Genomic DNA, 21,519 nt, shown 5'->3' with positions numbered 1-21,519 from the left:
CTTCTTGAGAATGTACTCTACATTTTACAAAGCCTTAAAATTAAGACTCAAATCACGTAACAACCTGCCTATATCTTTTGGGAAAATGCAACTTTTTTTTCTTCCCTGTTTAAAGAATGAGTCTGGAGCAAAAATGTCCCATTTCAGGATAACTAAAGGGGGAACATCAGTGGTAAATTATGTAGTGCTGATAAAAAGAACAAAAAAGGCAGACACCAAACACCTCCATTTTCCCAAGATTAAATGATTATTAAAAAAGCGCGCCACACTGTATAGAAATCAACATTCTCTCCCATAATTCTGTGCATCTGGGACTATAGAAATGTCACTGTCCCTGCCCCACATCTTCAAATTAACATTCTCAGGTCACAACAATAAGTCTTCCCAAAGGGGACCTTCCGGAAAAACAAGCTATTTCCTCGGCTCATATTTCCCTGGAAAAAAAAATAAAATAAAAACAAATAAAGTCTAGTGTGAACATGAGATCAGCCAGTCCAAATCAGCAGAGAGATGCACCTGGACACTTTTCTGGAGCTGTAACTAAAAAGGGCCAGGACAAGACTGGGGCTCTCACCACGGAGCAGCAGTGTGCACTCTGACCCCAGCCGAGCTTTCTGGGAATTCACTACAATGTTGCCACGTGGATAAGGCAAGGATCTCTTATTTAGACAGAACTCCCAGTTCAGATTCTGGCTCTGCCACTTGCTAGCTAGGTTATCATATGAGTCAATACATATAGAGTGCTGAGACGGTCCCACCACTCACTAAGGGCTAGCTTTTATTTACTTTTTAATGGAATGGTCAGATCTCCAAGAAGTACTTATAAAATCTTACAATTAGAGTAATAATGTTGTAAGCTTAATGGAATAGACTGCACATAGATCCCACTCTCACAAATACAGGCTGTGTAGTCCTGGATTATATAATTAGTGTTATTTAACGGTTCAAAGTCCCAATTTCTTCAGATGTGCAGTGGGATGATAAAGAATGGTACCTATCCTCATATGGTTATTTTGAAGATTACAGGAGCTGATATATAGGAGGCTCTCAGCACGATGCCTGATGTATAGTAAATACCCCATCAAGACTTGTTGTCCTAAGCACTTAGAGGACTGACAGCTCCCTAGGTAAGGTATCTGATACCCTAATACAATTTCTATCTACTTTCTTTGTACAGCAGAGGGTTAGTTAGAAAGTAGGGAAAGAAGGGCCATCTTTCCTTTTAAATGGGGACCACAACAGGAGATTGCCCAACAGAGAGTGTAAGACTCAGAATGAAACCCAAAATGTTCACTGTTAGGTCTGTATGGAAATGATTCAGGTGTTGCAGCTTGGCTCCACATAGGGGCTTGCCTGGCCTGCATGCTGAGCAAAGGCAACTATAGTAACACTTAGGCCTTTTCATTTGGAGTTCAGGCTGGGGGAGCCCGAGCTCTGTGAACAGAGGCCCTTCTCACACGCATTACTAGTGCTATAATTTAATGCGGCAAAGAGGTTCCTCATACACTATCTTCTACAATCCTTGAAAAAGTGCTTGCTACTTAAAAACAGCTTTAAACTGATGGCCATTTAAAGCGATCCTGTGTTAAATTTAGCACAGAGCCACCCATTATTTTGGTTCCTAATAAAGCTTTGCCTAGACTGGCTGAGAATTTTTGGTTGTAGATGACACACCTCACAGCAGTAAGAAAGAAGAAATTGGGAGTCTGGATGAAATCATTCTCTAAAAAGACTCTAGAAGTAAGAGACCAGCTCCATCATCATCACTGTGACAATGTCATAAACAACCCCTTGTTTCTCAGTTTCCTCTCTACTATACTGGAGGAAAACACATGAATATATAAGGAGATCCTGAGAAGTTACAAAAAGAGGTGACATTAGAAAAAAATAATCTGAAATTGAGGTCATCGTTTTAAAAACCAGGATAACTGTCTACCCAGACCCTATTTATAATTTGAATGTGACCACTCAAATGGCTTCTAGGTCACATCTAGGGATTCTTAACTCATTACCCCTCCTGATACTTCTAAGCAACACACCTTAATGCTATGCTGGGGTGACATACAGAGCAGTGTAAAGGGTACATTAACTGGTAACTAAAGGGTAACCTACAAAAATTAACCTGGGATTCCAGAGACATTATTTAAGAAGACAAACAAAAACAAAACAAAGTACGAGAGAGAGAGGGGTGAGGAGGGAGGGAAGAATGGAGAGAGAGAGAATGAGACAGAAGTACCTCTTTTTGTAGCATGCACCAGCAATCTATCCAAGAAGTATATACTGGGGAGTAAGGAGGGCATCCACCAGCAAGCCTGAAAACGGGGGGGGGGGGGGGGGGAGAGCTATTCAAATGAACATTTCCAAAGCATTCTCTCAGAGTTCGATAAATCTTTGTCAAAATATTCTCCTACCTAGAAAATTCCCCAAGAGGCAATTTTAGTTTTAATGGAACAAATTATACTGGGGCAGGGAAAAGAAAAAGCATCCAAAAAGGATTTCCCTCCCTCATATTTAGGTTTTTTTTTTAAAGAATTTCTATTTTTTTTAAAGATTTTGCTTATTTATTTGACAGAGACACAGCAAGAGAGGGAACACAAGCAGGGGGAGTGGGAGAGGGAGAACAGGCTTCCCACAGAGCAGGGAGCCCGATGTGGGGCTCGATCCCAGGACCCTGGGACCATGACCTAAGCCGAAGGCAGACGCTTAACGACTGAGCCACCCAGGCGCCCCAAGAATTTTTATTTTTAGGTAATCTCTACACCCAATGTGGGGCTCGAACTCACAACTCTGAGATCAAGAGTTACATGCTCCCCTACTGAGCCAGCTAGGTGCCCTTCACATTTAGGCTGTGAAACAACAAGTAAACAGAAACTTCAACCAGTTATGAATTTTCAAAAACATCCGGGTTTTTAATTTGAGGATGAATATAATTCTAGAAGGTAGCAATTATATGATTAAAGTGCAGAGAAAGGGGATTTAAAAACTAAGTCGGTGGGGGCAGGGTGGCTCAGTTGGTTAGACGTCTGCCTCCAGCTCAAGTCATGATCCCAAGGTCCTGGGATTGAGCCCTGCATTGGGCTCCCTGCTCATCAGGGAGCCTGCTTTTCCTTCTCCCTCTGCTGCTCCCCCTGCTTGTGCTCTCTCTGTGTCTCTCTCTGTCAAATAAATAAAAAAATAAAATCTTTAAAAACTAAAAACTAAGCGGTGTTCAAAAGAACCTAAATAGGACAATGCATCTAAACCGTGGCTACCACATGCTTTACTCACGTATAACCCATAATCACTTCCTCCCTAAACATTTGTAAGGAACAGTAATATGTTCAACTCATCCTTCAAGTATTCTCTGGACTAAAATGTGGCCACCGCCCTACCAATCACAAAACAAACAGAATGCGACATGATATGAAATATGACAACTATGTTCAAAACTCCACACGACTCTCTGCTTGACCTCTTGTTTGAAAACCATGACAGGTCTCACGGCACACTGTGTCAGGGACTGTACTGGAATAGTCCTGAATTAAAGCAGGAGGCAAAATTTCTGCCCAATGTGGTGCAGGCACTTGGCATCTAGAAGCTGGAAATCAGTGGTGTCTACCGCCATACCACCACCCACCCTCCCAACCAATACAGTGAAAGGTTAAGAAGCTTCCCGTGAAAAAAAGAAAAAAAAGAACCTTTCTAGGGACCAAATTTCCTATTTTTCTTTCTTTAAACTTACTTTCTCCATGTGGACCCTAGGAAAAACAGGTACAGACTATCATTCGATCCCTGACATACCCTTTGTAACTTTCATAAGAAGGAGGATAAAGATTTAAAATAAAGGAAGGATGTGGAAATAAAAGTAATTTGATCACAATCCCGCCTAAACTACAGGCAACTGTACATTATCTGTAAGTACTTGAGAAATATTTTTATGCCCTTCTCTATTCTAAAAGAGGACATGAAGGGGCTGCTTATAATATAAATTGACGCCACTGCTTGTGCATGGAGCAGACAGAGAAAAAATTCAGGAAATCCAGTAATGGCATCAACTGTACTTTTCTACCCCAAATTTCTCCCTGGACTGCTCTGCCTGTCAGGCGTTCAGGCAGCCAACTACCAGGATAAGAAATGCAAGGTACTTACCCACAGTTGTTGACAGCCATGAGATTAGAGACAAGCACAAAGGGATAGGTCAACATACTGGCAAAAAACTGTAAAGTGGTAAGAGACAGCTAAGTTATTAGGTCATTCCGCATCTTTAGTCTCTTCTTTCCTCTCCCTTCAAGTCCTAGTGCCACTGCGGTCAATACTCCAACGCTGGTTTTGCTTTCTCAGCATCCCAGGAAAGACGAAATCACACATTTTTGAGCCTGAATAGGAGGAGATGCTTCTTCCTAACATCCCACTACATCCAACAATTTAACAAAAGGCCAGAAGGCTTCTCTTACTGTGATTGAGTCCTCTTTTGTGTAAACTGAAGCACATTATTTAACAGAAAAAGTAAACACAATTAAATACAATGAAGCATTTCGAAACACCCCTGGAGACAGTAAGAAAATGTGAGTGTCCTTCCAAAGATGATGGAAGCTACTTCAGAAGTCAACTACTGGAAGACTTCACACGACTCAAGAGGGTGAAGCTCTCCGGGGCAGGATCAGCAGGGTGCAGTGGGAAGCAGGCCTGAGACTTGGAGGCCAGGCGATGGTGAGAAATGCCCACCCCCGCAGCAAGCCAAACAGACCAAACCATGTGGGATTGTTAGTGCCGTTCCTGTGATGCAGGGACTCTGGGTTATTCTCATCTCTGACAAACATTAACGAACTTAAGAGACTCTCCTTTGAGACATCTCGTTGTCTTAAAGCAGCGATAACACATGACCCAGGTGAAATTTAAAAGAAAACAAAACACAACTATCCCTAGGTTAAGAGGATTTAAAAACACTCACTCCTGTGACAGCTTGGGAATAACTCTTCATTTCACTCATGGTGGAAACCTAAAACAGGAAGAAAGCCTGTATTAGAATGAGTAAGAAAATGAAGATGATGTTAAGAGCGAATTGTCCCCAACCATATCAATCTATTCTAAATTTTTAGTTTCTCTGACAGCCGCAAAATTAATTTGAAGATGAAAACATAAAATACTGATTATGAGCATAAAAAGGCAGTGGACAAAAGGATCAACTTCGTTCAACGTGAAGAGAAAACTCGCATGAGACTATGATGGCTGAGGAGCAAAAAAAAAAAAAAAAAAAGGCAGGGAGACTGGTAACCTTTTGCCATGTCCTAGAAATCCAATCCCTGGAAACGACATCTGTGGTGTATCCGAGGGACAAGTCACTACCTCTGTATGCGCCCAGCTGTGTCCCAGATGCTGCAGAGACCAGTCTCCGTACTCTAGAAGCGCAATGTATTTGTGGGTTTAGTCCTCCCTCTGTGTGTTCTATCTCCCACCATGCTATGGGGCTGCCTCTGTACAGAGAGGCCCGCAGCTTCCAGGAAGGGCTAATTCTCAAAACCTCCCAGGCTGAGGTTTCTAAAAAGCCCAAACCAGGAGTCCCTTTAACATTTCAGATTAGAGGAAAGAGCCTTGATACACTATAAAACCATCCTGCTTTGCAGTGTCCTCAAAAATCATGGATCAGTACAGAGGTGATCTCTTTGCAGCTCCGAGACAGGGCTAGATTTCTTCGGCTTACTTAGCTATACCCTAGGGACTTTTTAGGTACATCTTTCTATGGTACATAGTCTAGACTAGGTCATCCCATTAGCCTTTGAAAACTTGACTGACAATGTTTAGTCACATAACGATGAGTCTGGCAAAGTGCCACCTTATCTTTTTTTTTTAAGTAGGTTCCATGCCAAACCTGGGGTTTGAACTTGCGACCCTGAGATTAAGAGTCACATGCTCTACTGTCTGAGCCAGCCAAGTGCCCCACCACCTTACTTTAAAGCTAACCAAGCTGGGGCGCCTGGGTGGCTCAGTCGTTAAGCGTCTGCCTTCGGCTCGGGTCGTGATCCCAGGGTCCTGGGATCGAGCCCCGCATCGGGCTCCTTGCTCAGCGGGAAGCCTGCTTCTCCCTCTCCCACGCCCCCTGCTTGTGTTCCCTCTCTCGCTGTGTCTCTCTCTGTCAAATAAATAAATAAAATCTTTAAAAAAAATAAAAAATAAAAAAATAAAGCTAACCAAGCTGCCCAGTGAATACAATAAAGTCAGCACCAGCACATCTTATCAAGATCACACCTACCCCACTGTCCAGTGCATAGGTATTGACGAGGTAGGCCAGTGAGTTACAGAGCCATAAAGAAATGATGTCACCTAGGAGGCGAGGAATAAGACCCCTACATGAAGAAAAAACAAAAATAAGAACCAAGAATTGTGATCAGTAAAAAGATAACCCACTCAATACAAACACTTCTCAAAGAGAGATTTCAGTCTTTGAGAGAACTGAAAAGACACTGAATGCCAGAATCTAGCATTAACTAGTTCATTCTAGTTAACATAACTGTACTTGAGGTTAACCTCTAATGACTTTCATTCCTATTTTTCAAATGCAGGCCAGCTATATCCCCTCAAAGCTACACGCAATGGCTCACCTTACCGTTAAGAACTATGAGCGGGGGGACAAAAATGTGCCTGTTTTGGAGAAGAGACTTAAATACAGTTTTGGCTAAGCTACTTGATATTCAAATTTGACAGGGCCGAAATTGACCACAAAATTACAAAATGGGAATGGCATAAACAGATAGGTGAGGGACATCAAAAAATACCAGGGCCTAGGTGGCCTAGGTGGCCTAGGTGAGGCAGCAGGATGAACCTCACCCCACAGACTGAAGACCAGGGTTCAAATGCCACTCCCATCACTTATCAGCTGTCTGACGGCAGCAAATGAACTCCCCAGAGCACCAACTTTTTCTAATCTCTAGAATAAGAATATAAGAGCTATCCTATCTCCTAGAAGATTTACTTATTTATTTTTATTCTTTTTTTTTTTAAAGTAGGCTCCATGCCCAACGTGGGGCTTAAACTCAAGACCCTGAGATCAAGAGCTACATGGTCTACCAACTGAGTGAGCCAGGGGCCCCCTTTTATTTGAGGCTATGATGCCCAAATAAAAACAGTTAATGGAAACACTCTGAAAATGAAAGAGGACCATCTCTAGTTTCTGTTGTCAACAGAAGAACGAGACTGGTAGTCTAAGTTCTTCCAAAGGAAACCCAAGGGAATGAATACAGCCTTGCAAAAATGTATTACTCTCAGGATAAAGAAGATAATTTTCTCATTTTTCAAAAATTAAGTTTCCCCAGTTTATCAACTGTATATCATTAGGAACTTACTATAAAGGTAGAAACTTGGAATGAATTTAACAAAATTTTAACAGAACTGAAAACAAAACAAAAAAACCCCCAAACAACAACAACAAAAAAACCCTTAATATCCAATGTTTTAGATGTCTAGAAGCAAAAGTTTGGGATCTTGACAAAAGAATTCTCGAAGTCAGAGGGGCTTTAACAGAACTTCCCGTGAAGTAAACCCAGACAGTACATCTTCTCCAAGGACTAAACAAAGAGTCGTGTCCTGATTTTCATTAAAGCTTTCTACTCCCACAAATAATTGCACACGTAAATCAACAATCTACTTACGCAAAAAATCCTAGGATGCCTTCTTCGCGATAGATGGTTACTATGGAGTCATAAAGTCCACTAGGTACAGAAGATGGAAAGGCAAAAATACATGAAGATTATTTTGGAGCTATTAAAGAAAATGTTCAATTATCACTTTTTATGTCCCATCCCTTTTCTGCCACCCTCACTCTGCAAAGACAGCTGCATTTGGAGACAGGAGTGGAGATATCATGACCTAAGGGTGTAGTCACATGGAGTCAGGGTGAGTTTTGGCTTCAGTGGCTCTGCAAATTACTCTGAGATCCTGGGTAGGTTCCTAAACCTGCCTGGGCCATTTTCTTCTATTTTACCAGTTTTTGTTCATTTTTGTGCAGAACAAATGATCTATCAATTTGTTCTGTAAACTCTAAGGCACCATAAAAATGTAAAGCACTTCAACAGATCTCTTTGAATACTGGAAAACAAAAACACTTACCAGTACTTGGATTCTCTGCCAATGAATTGTACCATAGATCTCAGAGTGATCACTGCAGAACATAGAGAAAAGATTTTTAAAACTACGTCGAGATAAATTTTGATAGCCCTGAAAAAGAAAAAAAGTTTTTCCATCTAAAGACACTTTGCTCTCTGGATAAACCGGATAAATGCCAAAACAAGCAAGTAAACAAAAAACAACGTACGCAAGGCACTTTAGTGAACTCCCATATCAACCTATCTAAGCAGTCAGGAGAGATCATGCTATGAAAGTAAGGTCACAAATCAGATTTCAGTTACCAATGGTAAACCTACCGTGGAAGGGATGTGTGATGAGGGTAGCAGCAGAACGGGCCATCATCTCTCGAGTTGTCTAGAAACAATCAACACACACGTCTGAAATCTAAATAAACGACACTCAGATTCCTGTGAGAAATAACATGGGTGACACTGCACTCCTGCCCTGACTGTGATACAATATAATATACTGTCAATCCTCGCATACCTTTTCCTCATGGATTTCAATGTTCTGTTATGGTTACTTCTCAAAATTGATATGCAAAGCAGATTTCTGTTATCTTCTCAATTTTACAGATTGAAAAAAAACAAAACCAAAGAAGACGAAGAGGGTCACTAGCAAACAGTAACCAAGTGGTAATAAAACTATGAGGCCTGGTATTTAGATTTTTAAGCTGCGTTCTCCCTGTGAGCGATTTCAGAGATCTCTGACATCTATGTTATTCAAATGTCAGGCTCTGTTTAATCTGTGCCAACATAACAACTCTGATTAGTTTTTCCACCACCACCCTGTGACTGTGCAGTATCTCAGAGCTGCTATTTATCCTAATTTATCTTTCTTGCCCAGGGCTCTGTAAAGAAGTAGCAGAGAAAATTAAATTACAACACTGGGGAGGTAGGTAGTGAATAGAGCAGGCCTGTTATTCATTTATGCATTTAAACATTATCTTCAGTCATCTAGTTAAGACATCCCTCGCCCCTACGCCAATGATAGTCGTGAGAAGAGCCCGTGGGAGAGGATGGGTTAACTCAAGTTAAGAAAACACAAAAACTACTAAAAAAAAAAATTATTAATACGTGTACCTCTACTTTTAAAATAAAGTAGAAAATTTACAGAAAACAAAGTTGATTCATCTGACATCCAGACCTGCTTCTTTTGGAATATATATTTTAGAAGGCAGCATTTACTAAAGACTGTGATCTTACTAAAGACAATTAAACAATGTAAAGACTAAGAAATAAGAGAGTAGTTTTGAAAGCCATAAATATTAAGTCAGGCACGAAACAAGCTGCAATGGCAGAAGAAGGGAATGGGAAATGGGTATGAGGAACAATCCCGAGTCAAAATAATGTTGTAAAAGCATCTCCAGATAGATAATATCTAACACACGAAGGGCCTGGCCACTACTTCAACACACCTGTGTCAGAGGTTTACACCTCTATTAGAAGACTTTCAGTAGAAACCTCTTCAATTTTAAAGATGAAATGAGTGGACAAAATTAGTTTCCTTGAAATACATCTAACCCAAATAGCAAGCAATGCTTTTTTCTCTTTTTTTATGGTATACATGTAGAAAAGCCCAAATTAAACTGAAGGTCTAGTTTCATTTGGAATAAACACTGAACACACAGGCCTGATGATCCTGATTCCACAAACTGCCACACTGCATACACTGTGATTTAGGGAAACAGCATAGGACATAATCAGTCTCTTACCTCTTTGATAACTTGGTCAAAGGAAGGTGTGACTTCTTTCTGTACATTTCCGGGGCCTAAATCCTGGAAATCAAAATGAAAGAAGACAGGTATCTTGATAGTTTTATTTTTTGATACTGTTATTTTTTTAAAGGTCTTATTTTTTTAAAGTAATCTCTACATGTAACATGGGTCTCGAACCTATAACCCCAAGATCAAGAGTTGTACCCTCCACTGACTGAGCCAGGCAGGCACCCCTATCTTGATGGTTTTAAATAGAACTGTTCAAACCGGTGGCCACCCTGTATGCCAACACTCACTGAGATGAAAGGGGAACTGACTGCTGGTCCCTTCTCCGAAAGACAACCAAAGAGCAATAACAACTTGCAAGGGAAATGCGCCCACGCATACAAATCAGCTCCAACATACCTCAACCTTGTCACATTCCTGGTAATGCTACAAAGAAGAAAAAAGAAAAGAAAGGATGATTAGGGCTGTCATAGTGTGAGAGAGAGGACATAAAATGAAAATAAAAGTTGTTTTTTTTTTTTTGGCTGCATATCTCCAGTAATTTCTATTTCTAATTAATCAATTGGAAAAAAGTGTCTCTATGATGATCTTATTGCTAAGTTTAACATACTGGCCAGTTGGAGGAATAAGCAAATGCTCATGAAAACTCTTATCTAAAAGAATAGAAAAACAAACCAAAACTAAAAATCCAAGGGCATTATTTACTACACATACACATTTAGCAGAAATAAGCTGGTAAAAACATAACCTAGCACAAAAGCTATGGAAAAAGCCTCATGGCTTTTTCATGAAAAAGCAGAACCAGGCGCCTGGGTGGCTCCATCCTTAAGCGTCTGCCTTCAGCTCACGTCATGATCCCAGGGTCCTGGGATCGAGCCCTGTATCGGGCTCCCTGCTCAGCGGGAAGCCTGCTTCTCCCTCTCCAACTCCCCCTGCTTGTGTTCCCTCTCTCACTGTGTCTCTCTGTCAAATAAATAAATAAAATCTTAAAAAAAAAAAGAAAGAAAAGAAAGAGCAGGACTAATGCCAAACAACCTGATTAAAAAATGGGCAGAGAATCTGAATACACATTTTTCCACAGAAGATATACAGATGGCCAACAGGCAAATGAAAAGATGTTCAATATCACTCTTCATCGGGAAATGCAAACCAAAACCACAACGAGGTATCACCTCACACCAGTTAGATTGGCTACCACCAAAAAGACAAGAAATAACAAGTGTTAGAGAGGATGTGCAGAAAAATGAGCCAATACTGTTGTTGGAAATGTAAACTAGTAGAGCTACTGTGGAAAACAGTGTGGAGGTTCCTAAAAAAGTTAAGAATAGAACTTTCATAGGGGCGCCTGGCTGGCTCAGTTGTTAGAGCATGGGACTCTTGATCTCGGGGTTGTGAGTTTAAGCCCCATGTTGTACAGAGAGATTATTTTTTTTTTTTTAAAGATTTTATTTATTTATTTGACAGAGAGAGAGAGAGAGCACAAGCAAGGGAAGCAACAGGCAGAGGGAGTGGGAGAGGGAGAATGAGGCTCTCCACTGAGAAAGGAGTCTGACACGGGGCTTGATTCCAGGACCCCGGGATCATAACCTGAGCCAAAGGCAGACACTTAACCACCTGAGCCACCCAGGCGCCCCACGCCTAGAGATTACTGAATAAAACAAACAAACAAAAAGAATTTAAAGAACTACCATAAAATCCAGCTATTCCATATCTGAAGACTATGAATACTAATTTGATAAAATATATGCATCCTGGTATTTGCAGCAGCATTATTCACAATAGCTAAGATACAGAAACAACCTAAGTGGCCATCGATGGATGAATGGATAAGGAAATTATGGTGTATATGCACAAAGGAATATGGCTCAGCCATTAAAAAAAAAATCTTGCCATTTGTGACAACACGGGTGGATCTTGAGGGTATCAAGTTAAGTGAAATAGAAAGAGAAAGACAAAAGCTGTGATTTCACTCACATGTGGACTCTAAACAAACCAACCAACCAAACTCACAGACAGGAAGAATAGGTTAACAGAAGGGAAGGGGATGGAAGATGGGTGAAGTGGGGAAAGGGAGTCAAATGTACGGTGATGGATGATAACCAGAAAATCACCTTGTAATGAATACAGATGTCAAATTATAATGTACACCTGAAACTTAAAATGTACTGATTTTACCTCACTTAAAAAAAAAAAAAGTAGGGCAAGGCTCTTTTCTTCACTGCACAAAAGAACAGAAATTGGTGCCAAGTCTGAATAGCTAAAATCGTCTCACTTTTCCATTTGTATCTGTTTCTAAAACAAGCAAGAGAGAAGATTTTGTTCTCCTCTAAAGTACTAAATACTGCCAGAGTTCAGACTTTATTGGAAGATGAAATATTATTTGTGGGATATTTCAGAAATAGAAGACGGGCTAGGTGAAATAAAAGAATCAGACAACAGAGCCACTAGACATACCAGATTAAAAAAATAGACACCACTTTCTTTTGTAAAAAGACTTAAAAGAAAATCAGAAGAAAGAGAACAAATTTCAAGACTAAGCAAAATGATGTTTTTGGGTCAAATTCCAGGTCTTTAGTTACAGTAATTCTAATAGTTTCAATTTCAGGTGTATTTAAAAATTCTTGCTCATTTCTAGACTTTGCTTTTTTTACCCCGTTAATAAAATTTTCTACTTGTCCTTTCTACATTATTCTGAACAGAATTCAATTTCATTCTTGTTCAGATACACAAAACTCTTTCTTATAAAAGGCTAACAAGGGGTGCCTGGGTGGCTCAGTCGTTAGGTGTCTGCCTTCGGCTCAGGTCATGATCCCAGAGTCCTGGGATCGAGCCCCGCGTCGGGCTCCCTGCTCGGCGGGAAGCCTGCTTCTCTCTCTCCCACTCCCCCTGCTTGTGTTCCCTCTCTTGCTGTGTCTCTCTCTGTCAAATAAATAAATAAAATCTTTAAAAATAAATAAATAAATAAAAGGCTAACAATTTCAACAACCCTGAACTGGTCTTTCTTTCTGATGCATAAAGCTGCTTTTGATACTAAGTGTAATACCAATTGCCTGCCATGTTACCTGTGAAACACACATTCAGGGTACCTGCTTAACTCGACTTTATCTTACTTTTCCTGTATGTAAAGGAACTTGGTTCTCTAGCAGTACTTTCACTTTTGCTCTAAGTCTACACACAAAGCCTGATGACTAGGTGACAGCTGTCTTTCCATACGTAAAGCTCACTTAAGTAAGGGCAACACTTTACTGAGCCTAGGGGAGGGTGTGGCTGGGGACAAAAGACCAGTCATCAATCCACCAAAAACATGGGCCCATTAAGACTCCATTACTCTGACCCATGGGCCACCTGCATGTTTCCACACTTGGCCCACAGGCATAACAAGAGGAAGAAGTGTAAAGTGGGTACAGCATGTAACTCTTGACCTCAGTATCATGGGGCTTGTGAGTTCAAGCCCCACACTGGGCACAGAGCTTACTTAAAAAAAAGAAAAAAAGAATGAGTGTAAAGAATAACAAAATGACTGAAGGGTGAAAGAGCTTCCATGTGAGGAACCTACCGAAGAACCTCTCCAACTCAAAAATCAAGGAAGGCTGAGGAGAATTTAAAATCTAAGCCAATAGCACTCATATGTGGAATTTAAGAAACAAAACAAACAATCACAGGGGGAAAAAGGAGAAAGGGAGGCAAACCAAGAAACAGACCCTTAACTAGAGAGCACAAACTGATGGTTACTAGAGAGGAGGTGGGTGGAGGGATGGGTGAAATAGGTGATGGGGATTAAGGAAGGGCACCCGTCCTGATGAGCACCAGGTGATGTATGGAAGTGTTGAATCACTATATTGTACACCTGAAAATATTACACTGTATGTTAACTAACTGGAATTCAAATAAAAACTTAAAAAAAAAATCTAAGCCTATTAGATCATGAAGCTGTTTAACAAAATCAAGACATGCTCATCAGATGATAAAACATAAGAACTGGGTTAATGTTTTTTTTGTTGTTTTTTCAATAAGGATTTATTTATTTGACAGAGAGACAGAGCGAGAGAGGGAACACTAGTAGGGGGAGTGGGAGGGGGAAAAGCAGGCTTCCCGTGGAGCAGGGAGTCCACGTGGGGCTCGATCCCAGGACCCTGAGATCATGACCTGAGCCGAGGGCAGACGCTTAACGACTGAGCCACCCAGGCTCCCTGTGCCAAGTACTATTTAAAAAAGCAGTTAGTAACCATTTGGAATTTAACACATCTGATGTATTATATAGGTTGATAATATTATATAGATTTGTTTAGCATACACTGTGACATTTTTTGAGCATGAAGAGCACAGAGGATAACATACCTTGGTGCCAGTAGGAGACAAAAAATAATTAACTAGAAATCCCTTAGTTTTATATTCTTCACTACACTCATGCTAAATACCTTCCCATGGACTATTCTAAATGGTACAGAATTTATATTCATAACACCTTTATAAATACAATAAAGGGCCATTCTGTTTGACCTAAATGGTAACTGGTACAACTGAGAAACCAGTACCATCAGAATCATTAGCTTTGGCATTTGAGATGAAAAGAAGCTGGCAAAACAAAAGGAGTAACCTTGATGTTTTAACAAACATTTTATGAAACACTACAAACATAAGAAAAATTAATAATTCACCTACATATCCATCACCAAGGTTAAACTTGTTAACATATGCCCTTTTTGCTTCAGATCTCTGGCCTTCTTAAAATGCCACAGAAATAGATAGCCAAAGTTCCACCTCTCATCTCTTCCCCCACTTCCCAAAAGTAACCACTAGCCTGCAACTGATGTGCACTTTGGTAAGGTTAAAAAAAAAGGTGTTTTTTGGGGCGCCTGGGTGGCTCAGTGGTTAAGCGTTTGCCTTCGGCTCAGGTCATGATCCCAGGGTCCTGGGATCAAGCCCCACATCAGGCTCCCTGCTCTGCGGGAAGCCTGTTTCTCCCTCACCCACTCCCCCTGCTTGTGTTTCCTCTCTCGCTGTGTCTCTGTCAAATAAATAAATAAATAAATCATCTTAAAAAAAAAAAAAAAAAAGGTGTTCTCCCTGCCCCCAAATTTATGTAACATAACACATTTGCAGAAGCAGGGCACAAAATACAAATGTACAATGGAATAAATAAATAAAAGGCAAATATCCATATAGTCATGATCCAGGTCAAGGAAAATTATTTCCATTACCCCCAAGCCCCATGCATGATCCCTTTTCCCCACTCTCTCCCCACAAATAACCACTATCCTGACTTTTATGTTCATCTTGTTAAGTTTTTTCAAAAAATAAGTTTCTGGGGTGCCTGGCTGGTGCAGTCTGTACAGCATGTGACTTGTGATCTCAGGGTTGGGAGTTCAAGCCCCACGCTAGAAGTGGAGCTTACTTTAAAAATAAATAAATTAAATATTTTAAAAAATAAATACACAAAAAAATAAGTTTGTAACAAAAACATTTTACTAGGGGTGATGTTAGAAATAAGAGGAAAATAACTCCAGAAAGAAATATGTGTTTCAATCAGCTTCTTTCCCCCTTTAAAGAAATAAAATGAGCTATACAGGAGATCAAGTGTTTCTGCTCAGAATGACTGGTTCAGAGGAAGAAGGCTTACAGATCAAAATCTATCACCTCATTTTATATAAATTCCCCTTGCATCCCAGGGAAGAATTAAGAATGGGTATTTGAAGTAAGTGTTTTCAAGAGGAAGAAAGGACATGGTCATAAATATATCTTTGAAATTGCTCTTGGTCAGTAGAACAAACTGTGCATAAAAGGTAATCTAAATCTTTGGGAAGATAACTTGATATTCTTACCTGTAAAACTTTACCATGGACCACAGTTCCAAGGACACCTGAACACAGTCTTGGAGTTAAGCCTGTGAACAACCCACGCTTCCCATCGATGCTCGCAATGTGCTGAGCTGAGAACACAAGTCAGAGATTTAAATTCCAGCTGGAAGAAATGGTTAACACAGAAATTTCATGTCAACAGGCTTTCTAGATCTTTTCTTTCCATAACTCCTGCCTACCTAGCATCGTCCTCAATGTCCTCCAAATTCCAAATAAATCAAAAACACTTACCATAACAAAAGAGACCAGGAAGCTGACATACTTGCCGCCCAAAAATATTTCGTCCTATTGTTGGAGGAAGAGGCTCATATCCCACCTTTAAAAACAAAAGAATATATTAATACTAAGCAATATTCCCCCAAATGTCTTGGTTGCAAGGTTATAATTTTTAACCCCAGTGAAAATGCAGTGTATATTTTCCAAGGCAATGATGAAGTATCATCCTTGTCAGTTTCTTATTGTGTCAACTGATAAGACTAGTTTCAATAAACTCCAAGCTTTCTTTTGGTTCAAACTCTACGAAGTAAAATATGTAGCTGAGATAGACTAACATAAAACTGAAAATAAAATAAGGCAACTTTTGTTAGGAAAGTTACAGTTTACTAAGGAGTATCACAAATATTTTCTAAAGAAAATCTAAGACTTTTTAAAAAAAGATTTTTTTAAAAGATTTTATTTATTTATTTGAGAGAGAGAGAATGAGAGATAGAGAGCACGAGAGGGAAGAGGGTCAGAGGGAGGAGACTCCCCACCGAGCAGGGAGCCCGATGTGGGACTCGATCCCGGGACTCCAGGATCATGACCTGAGCCGAAGGCAGTTGCTTAACCAACTGAGCCACCCAGGCGCCCTTAAAAAAAAGATTTTTAAAAAAGATTTTATTTATTTATTTGATAGAGCACAAGCAGGGAGAACAGCAGGCAGAGGGAGAAGCAGGCTCCCCGCTGAGCAAGGAGCCCGATGTGGGACTCGATCCCAGAACCCCGGGATCATGACCTGAGCCCGAAGGCAGATACTCAACTGCCTGAGCCACCCAGGTGTCCCTAAAAAAAAAAAAAGATTTGTTTATCTTAAAGAGAGAGAGTGTATGCACTGGGGTGGGGGGGGTGGGAGGCAGGGGCAGAGGGAGAATCTCAAGCAGATTTGGCGCTGAGTGCGGAGCCCGACACGCAGGGCTCAATCTCACGACCCTGAGATCACAAACTGAGCCAAACCAAGAGCTGGGACGCCCAACTGACTGAGCCACCCAGGTGCCCCTCTAACACATTGTGTTTTTTTTTTTAAGTAATCTCCACGCCCAATGTGGGGCTTGAACTCACAACTGGGAGATCAAAAGACGCTTATACCCACTGAGCCAGCCTGGTGCCCCAAACGCATTTTTTGTATTTGGACAAAACAGAAGACTAAGCCACCATCAACTTTGTATTTGGCTAGGAAGATGAAACACTCAAAAGGCAAATGCAGAGAGAGCTGGGTAGTTCATGTGGGAAATAATTATAAGCTAAATCCATGTTAAACAAGCAGATTGTCATTAACAATCTAATGAAGGCCACTTTAGAGTTAATGATTATCATTTTATTTTTACAATATATTCAGCATTTTTAGTACTAAAGGGAAACTTGAGAGAATGAATGCCATAGAACTTGGTTTTGACCCTCTATTGCCATGATTCTTTTTTTTTTTATTTTTTATTTTTAAAGATTTTATTTATTTATTTGACAGAGACAGACACAGCGAGAGAGGGAACAGGGGGAGTGGGAGAGGGAGAAGCAGGCCTCCCACGGAGGAGGGAGCCCGATGCGGGGCTCGATCCCAGGACCCTGGGATCATGACCTGAGCCGAAGGCAGACGCCCAACGACTGAGCCACCCAGGCGCCTCTACTGCCATGATTCTTAACCTGTTCAATTAAATAACTCCTGACTGAGCTCCTTGAAAATGTTACCATACCACTATTTTTAAAACTGAGTATTTTGAAATTACACAAAAATCCTTAAGACACTTGGCAACAGGGTTAAGGATATTTGAATTTTTGAGGCAAGAGCTCTAAATGTCACTAGAAAACCCTTGCCTCCTGAAGAAGTTCTGAGTAATGGGCTCCTATCAGATTTACTGTGAAACGTCACCTCTAGACAATCTAGCTACAAATGCGCCAATTCTGTTTTAGATGTCACAGCACATTTCAAAGTCTTTGTTCTTAGTTAAAATAATTTCTTTTTTTTTTTAAAGATTTATTTGAGAGAGCGAGAATGAGAGAGAGCACATGAGAGGGGAGAGGGTCAGAGGGAGAAGCAGGCTCCTCGCCGAGCAGGAAGCCCGACGTGGGACTCGATCCCGGGACTCCGGGATCATGACCTGAGCCGAAGGCAGTCGCTTAACCAACTGAGCCACCCAGGCGCCCTAAAATAACTTCTTTTATAGTAGCCTTTTACATATGGAATCTGAATCCAATAGGTCAACCAAGCAACACGCATTCTGGAGAAGCATCAACTCAATAAGAACTGTGGCTCTCCCTAGTATCTTGCATATTTTTTTTTAAAGATTTTATTTATTTATTTGACAGGGAGAGACACAGCGAGAGAGGGAACACAAGCAGAGGGTGTGGGAGAGGGAGAAGCAGGCTTCCCGCCGAGCAGGGAGCCTGATGCGGGGCTCGATCCCGGGACCCCGGGTCCACGACCCGAGCCCAGGGCAGACGCTTAACGACTGAGCCACGCAGGCGCCCCTGTCTATTTTGGACAGAAAGGTGGGACAGGAGAGGACAGGGGTTCTGACAACTGCTCCTTCTTTGGTACTATGCATAACGTAATCATGTCAACTCTCAACAAAGGTTTTAAAAAAAATGAATGACATGCCCATCACAGGGAATTCTAGAAAGGCAACTGAAAATACTATCGAATAGTGTATCATCAGTTAAAACCTGGCTTACTTGCCTGTGAATATAAAATACCATTTAAGGATTATTTCACAGTAGATGAGAAACTAACGGTAAATGCTTGAACTCTTTCATCTGAACTATTTCCAGCTCAGACATATGTGATTTTCAGGGTCATGAGCCACATGGGCCGCTGCTGGGAGAGCGCTCAGTGAGTGAATCCTTCCGAAATTTGAATCAGCAACCACTTCATTATCACTTCTGAATGAGCTCCTTGTGTTTACCTGGGTATCTGGTGCTAAAATCTCGGAACAGAATAGCAGCAGTAACCGCTGCAAATAAAAATTAAAGAAAAAAAGCTAATAAAGTGTTGGTCCCTTCGAATTTCAAATTTGTCTTTTAACACATTTTCTGTCCTGCGTTTGGGGCGGCGGAGGAGGTGAATGCTGATTGCAGAGGGGCAGGAGGGGAGGGTTGGGAAGCTCGTGGTGGCAACTGGCCAGAATCAACCTCCGGGAAGAAAAAACAAAGTTCAGAGGAGCCACCAGAACGGGAAGGGCAGGACGGCAGTTGGCTACGGGGAAGGATCGGGCCTCCCCGCTTGGCAGGGGGGCGAGCCCTGGGCAAGGCCCACGGGCAGTGGAATAAGAGCCGCGGACAGTGGAAGCTGTCCCTAAGGGGAAGGAAGGGGCAGCAGGAAAGGAGCAGCATCTCAGGGGACTGAAGGCCCGGGAAGGCTGGAGCCGATCGCCAAGCGCCGAAGGCAGCGGCGACTGAACAAGGCGCCGGGCGGGGAAAGGGATGGCGACGACTCATACCTGGATGAGCACCTTCACGTACATGAGCGGCTGGGACAGGATGGTGAGGCCGGAGCCCAGGAGCACCTGACTGGCCGCGTCCGCCATGATGGCACCCGCGGACGGACAGACAGACCGAGCCACCGAGCGACCAAGCCGCTCCCGGATCACGTGCCAGCGCCGCCGGCTTCACTGGCCCGCCCGCGGCGCGCGCGCACGCACGCACCGGCGCGCGCCTCCTCGCCCAGTCCCCGCCCACCGCCCCGCCCCGAGAAACGGCAGGCGCTCGCGAGCCAGCGCAAGTGTCGGGGCGGGGCTTACGGGCCAGGGGCGCATGCGTTCTATAGTGGGATCCGCGCCCTCCACTAGGAATGGCAGTTTCTCTTGCGCTTGCGCAGGCCGGGAGCGTCCGAGGGAGAAGAATGGGCGTGGCAATGGGGGGTTGTGACCCTGACAGCAAAGGCAAGGTCAGAGGAATAAAAGAATTGAAGAGAGTTCTTCGTTATGCTTTGCCTCTACCATTTGCCCTTTGGGCATTTGCAACATAAGGTACTAGGGTTTTCGGAACCATAAACAACCTAATGGCCAATAAAAAACTAGTTAAGTCTGATACCGAACAATGAACTCATTAGGGGGTTGCTCTTCATTCATTGAATGAATGTCACCTTCTCAGAAATGGCTTCTCTGACCTCTATTTAAATTTACCTGCCCCATATTTCCTACCATATCGTCCGGTAGCACTTATTGTCTGAAATTATTTGTGTCTTCCACCAGAATGCAAGCTCTGTGAGTTCAGGAACTGGGACAGCTTTGTTTACTGTTGTCTATTCAGCGCCTGGCACATACCAGGTGCTCAGTAAATATTGCATAAATGAACAAATACTTCAGTACCCTGGAGGCTGCAGGCTATTAAAGGCAAAAGGAGGGCGCCTGGGTGGCTCAGTTGGTTAAGCGACTGCCTTCGGCCCAGGTCATGATCCTTGAGTCCCGGCATCGAGTCCCGCATCGGGCTCCCTGCTCAGCGGGGAGTCTGCTTCTCCCTCTGACCCTCCCCCCTCTCATGCTCTATCTCATTCCCTCTCTCAAATAAATAAATAAAATCTTTTTAAAAAAGGCAAAAGGAAAAGGGCACTGTCCTTAACCCTTCAGCCTCCAGTTCACATGTTCTGTAGCAAACACTTAGGGGAGGCGGAGCATGGCTCAGAGAATGAAGTACCTAGAGAAGACTTGCGTTTGGTTCCTGGCTCTTCTTTGTATCTAAATGATTCAGGAAACATTTTATCTTCTGTTACTCAGCTTTTGTATCTAAGGATAACAGTACTACCTAGCTCTCAGGATTCTTTCTTTCTTTCTTTGAGGGGCGGTGGGGAGAGGGAGAGGGAGAGAATCTCAAGCCGACTCTGGCGTCAGTGGGGAGCCAGGCGCAGGGCTCAATCTCACCGCCGGAGCTAATGAGGTGAGCCAAAATCAAGAGTCAGACACTTAGCTGACTGAGTCACCCAGGCGCCCCCTCAGGGTTATTATTGATTGGCAAGTGGAATTATGTATAGTTTAAGATTTTTAAAAAACTGTACATTGAAATAGTTTGGGTTTTTTATTTTGAGAGAGAGAGAGAAAGCCTGAGCAAGGGGTGAGGGGTAAAGGGAAGTTGAGAATCTTCAGCAGACCCTGCACTGAGCAGAGCCTGACTTGGAGCTCCCTCTCAGGACCGTGAGATCATGACTGGAGCCAAAATCAGGAGTTGTTCACTCAACCAACTGAGCCACCCAGGAGCCCCTGAAATAGTTTTAATTATTATTACTATTTTTAAAGATTTTATTTATTGACAGAGACACAGCGGGAGAGGGAACACAAGCAGGGGGAGTGGGAGAGGGAGAAGCAGGCCTCCTGCGGAGCAGGGAGCCCGATGCGGGGCCCGATCCCAGGACCCTGGGACCATGACCCAAGCCGAAGGCAGACGCTTAACGAATGAGCCACCCAGGCACCCCAGTTTTAATTATTATTATCCTGTATTCAGCATGGTGCTAGGTGGTACTGGGGGGCAGTTTATAAAGCCAGAAGGAGCATGGTCTTTGAAGGCTAATAGACCTGGTCTAAATTCCATTTCTACTAGTTATTAACTATGTGATGGTAGGCAGTCACAGGACCCCTTTGAACCTTCTTAGACAAA

The 21,519-nt window shown here is 42.3% G+C and overlaps 1 protein-coding gene across 2 annotated transcripts; it reads right to left on the bottom strand.

Annotated features, from left to right (window-relative positions):
• Nucleotides 1-228: 228 nt before the first annotated feature.
• MTCH2 (mitochondrial carrier 2) lies at nt 229-19,556 on the bottom strand. 2 transcript variants are annotated; one of them, XM_028111233.2, is made up of 13 exons: nt 19,371-19,556; nt 15,913-15,997; nt 15,646-15,752; nt 10,223-10,249; nt 9,815-9,877; nt 8,397-8,454; nt 8,083-8,134; nt 7,626-7,685; nt 6,230-6,323; nt 4,931-4,978; nt 4,129-4,196; nt 2,237-2,312; nt 229-434 (listed from the first exon to the last, which is right to left on the bottom strand). In XM_028111233.2, exons 1-13 carry the CDS (start codon nt 19,455-19,457, stop codon nt 348-350), a joined length of 912 nt encoding a protein of 303 aa, XP_027967034.1. In that variant the 5' UTR covers nt 19,458-19,556; the 3' UTR covers nt 229-347. The 2 variants fall into 2 exon arrangements, with proteins under 2 accessions (XP_027967034.1, XP_027967035.1); XM_028111234.2 differs by lacking the exon at nt 10,223-10,249.
• Between the last annotated feature and the right edge of the window lie 1,963 nt (nt 19,557-21,519).

The sequence above is a fragment of the Eumetopias jubatus genome, unplaced genomic scaffold (genome assembly GCF_037043125.1).
Source record: "Eumetopias jubatus isolate StellerSeaLion01/CBP00866 unplaced genomic scaffold, mEumJub1_p1.0 scaffold_13, whole genome shotgun sequence".
NCBI lineage: Eukaryota > Metazoa > Chordata > Mammalia > Carnivora > Otariidae > Eumetopias > Eumetopias jubatus.
The sequence above is the reverse complement of the archived record's forward strand: the minus strand, read 5'-3'. Positions and strand labels throughout refer to the sequence as shown.

Coding starts and splice junctions, on each gene's coding strand:
- MTCH2 (XM_028111233.2), bottom strand. CDS start 19,457: ATGGCGGACGCGGCCAGTCAGGTGCTCCTGGGCTCCGGCCTCACCATC. Junction 15,753..15,912: donor TCCTGGTCTCTTTTGTTATG/GTAAGTGTTTTT, acceptor TTGTGTTCTCAG/CTCAGCACATTGCGAGCATC. Junction 435..2,236: donor GGTGCATGCTACAAAAAGAG/GTACTTCTGTCT, acceptor TTTTTTTTCCAG/GGAAATATGAGCCGAGGAAA.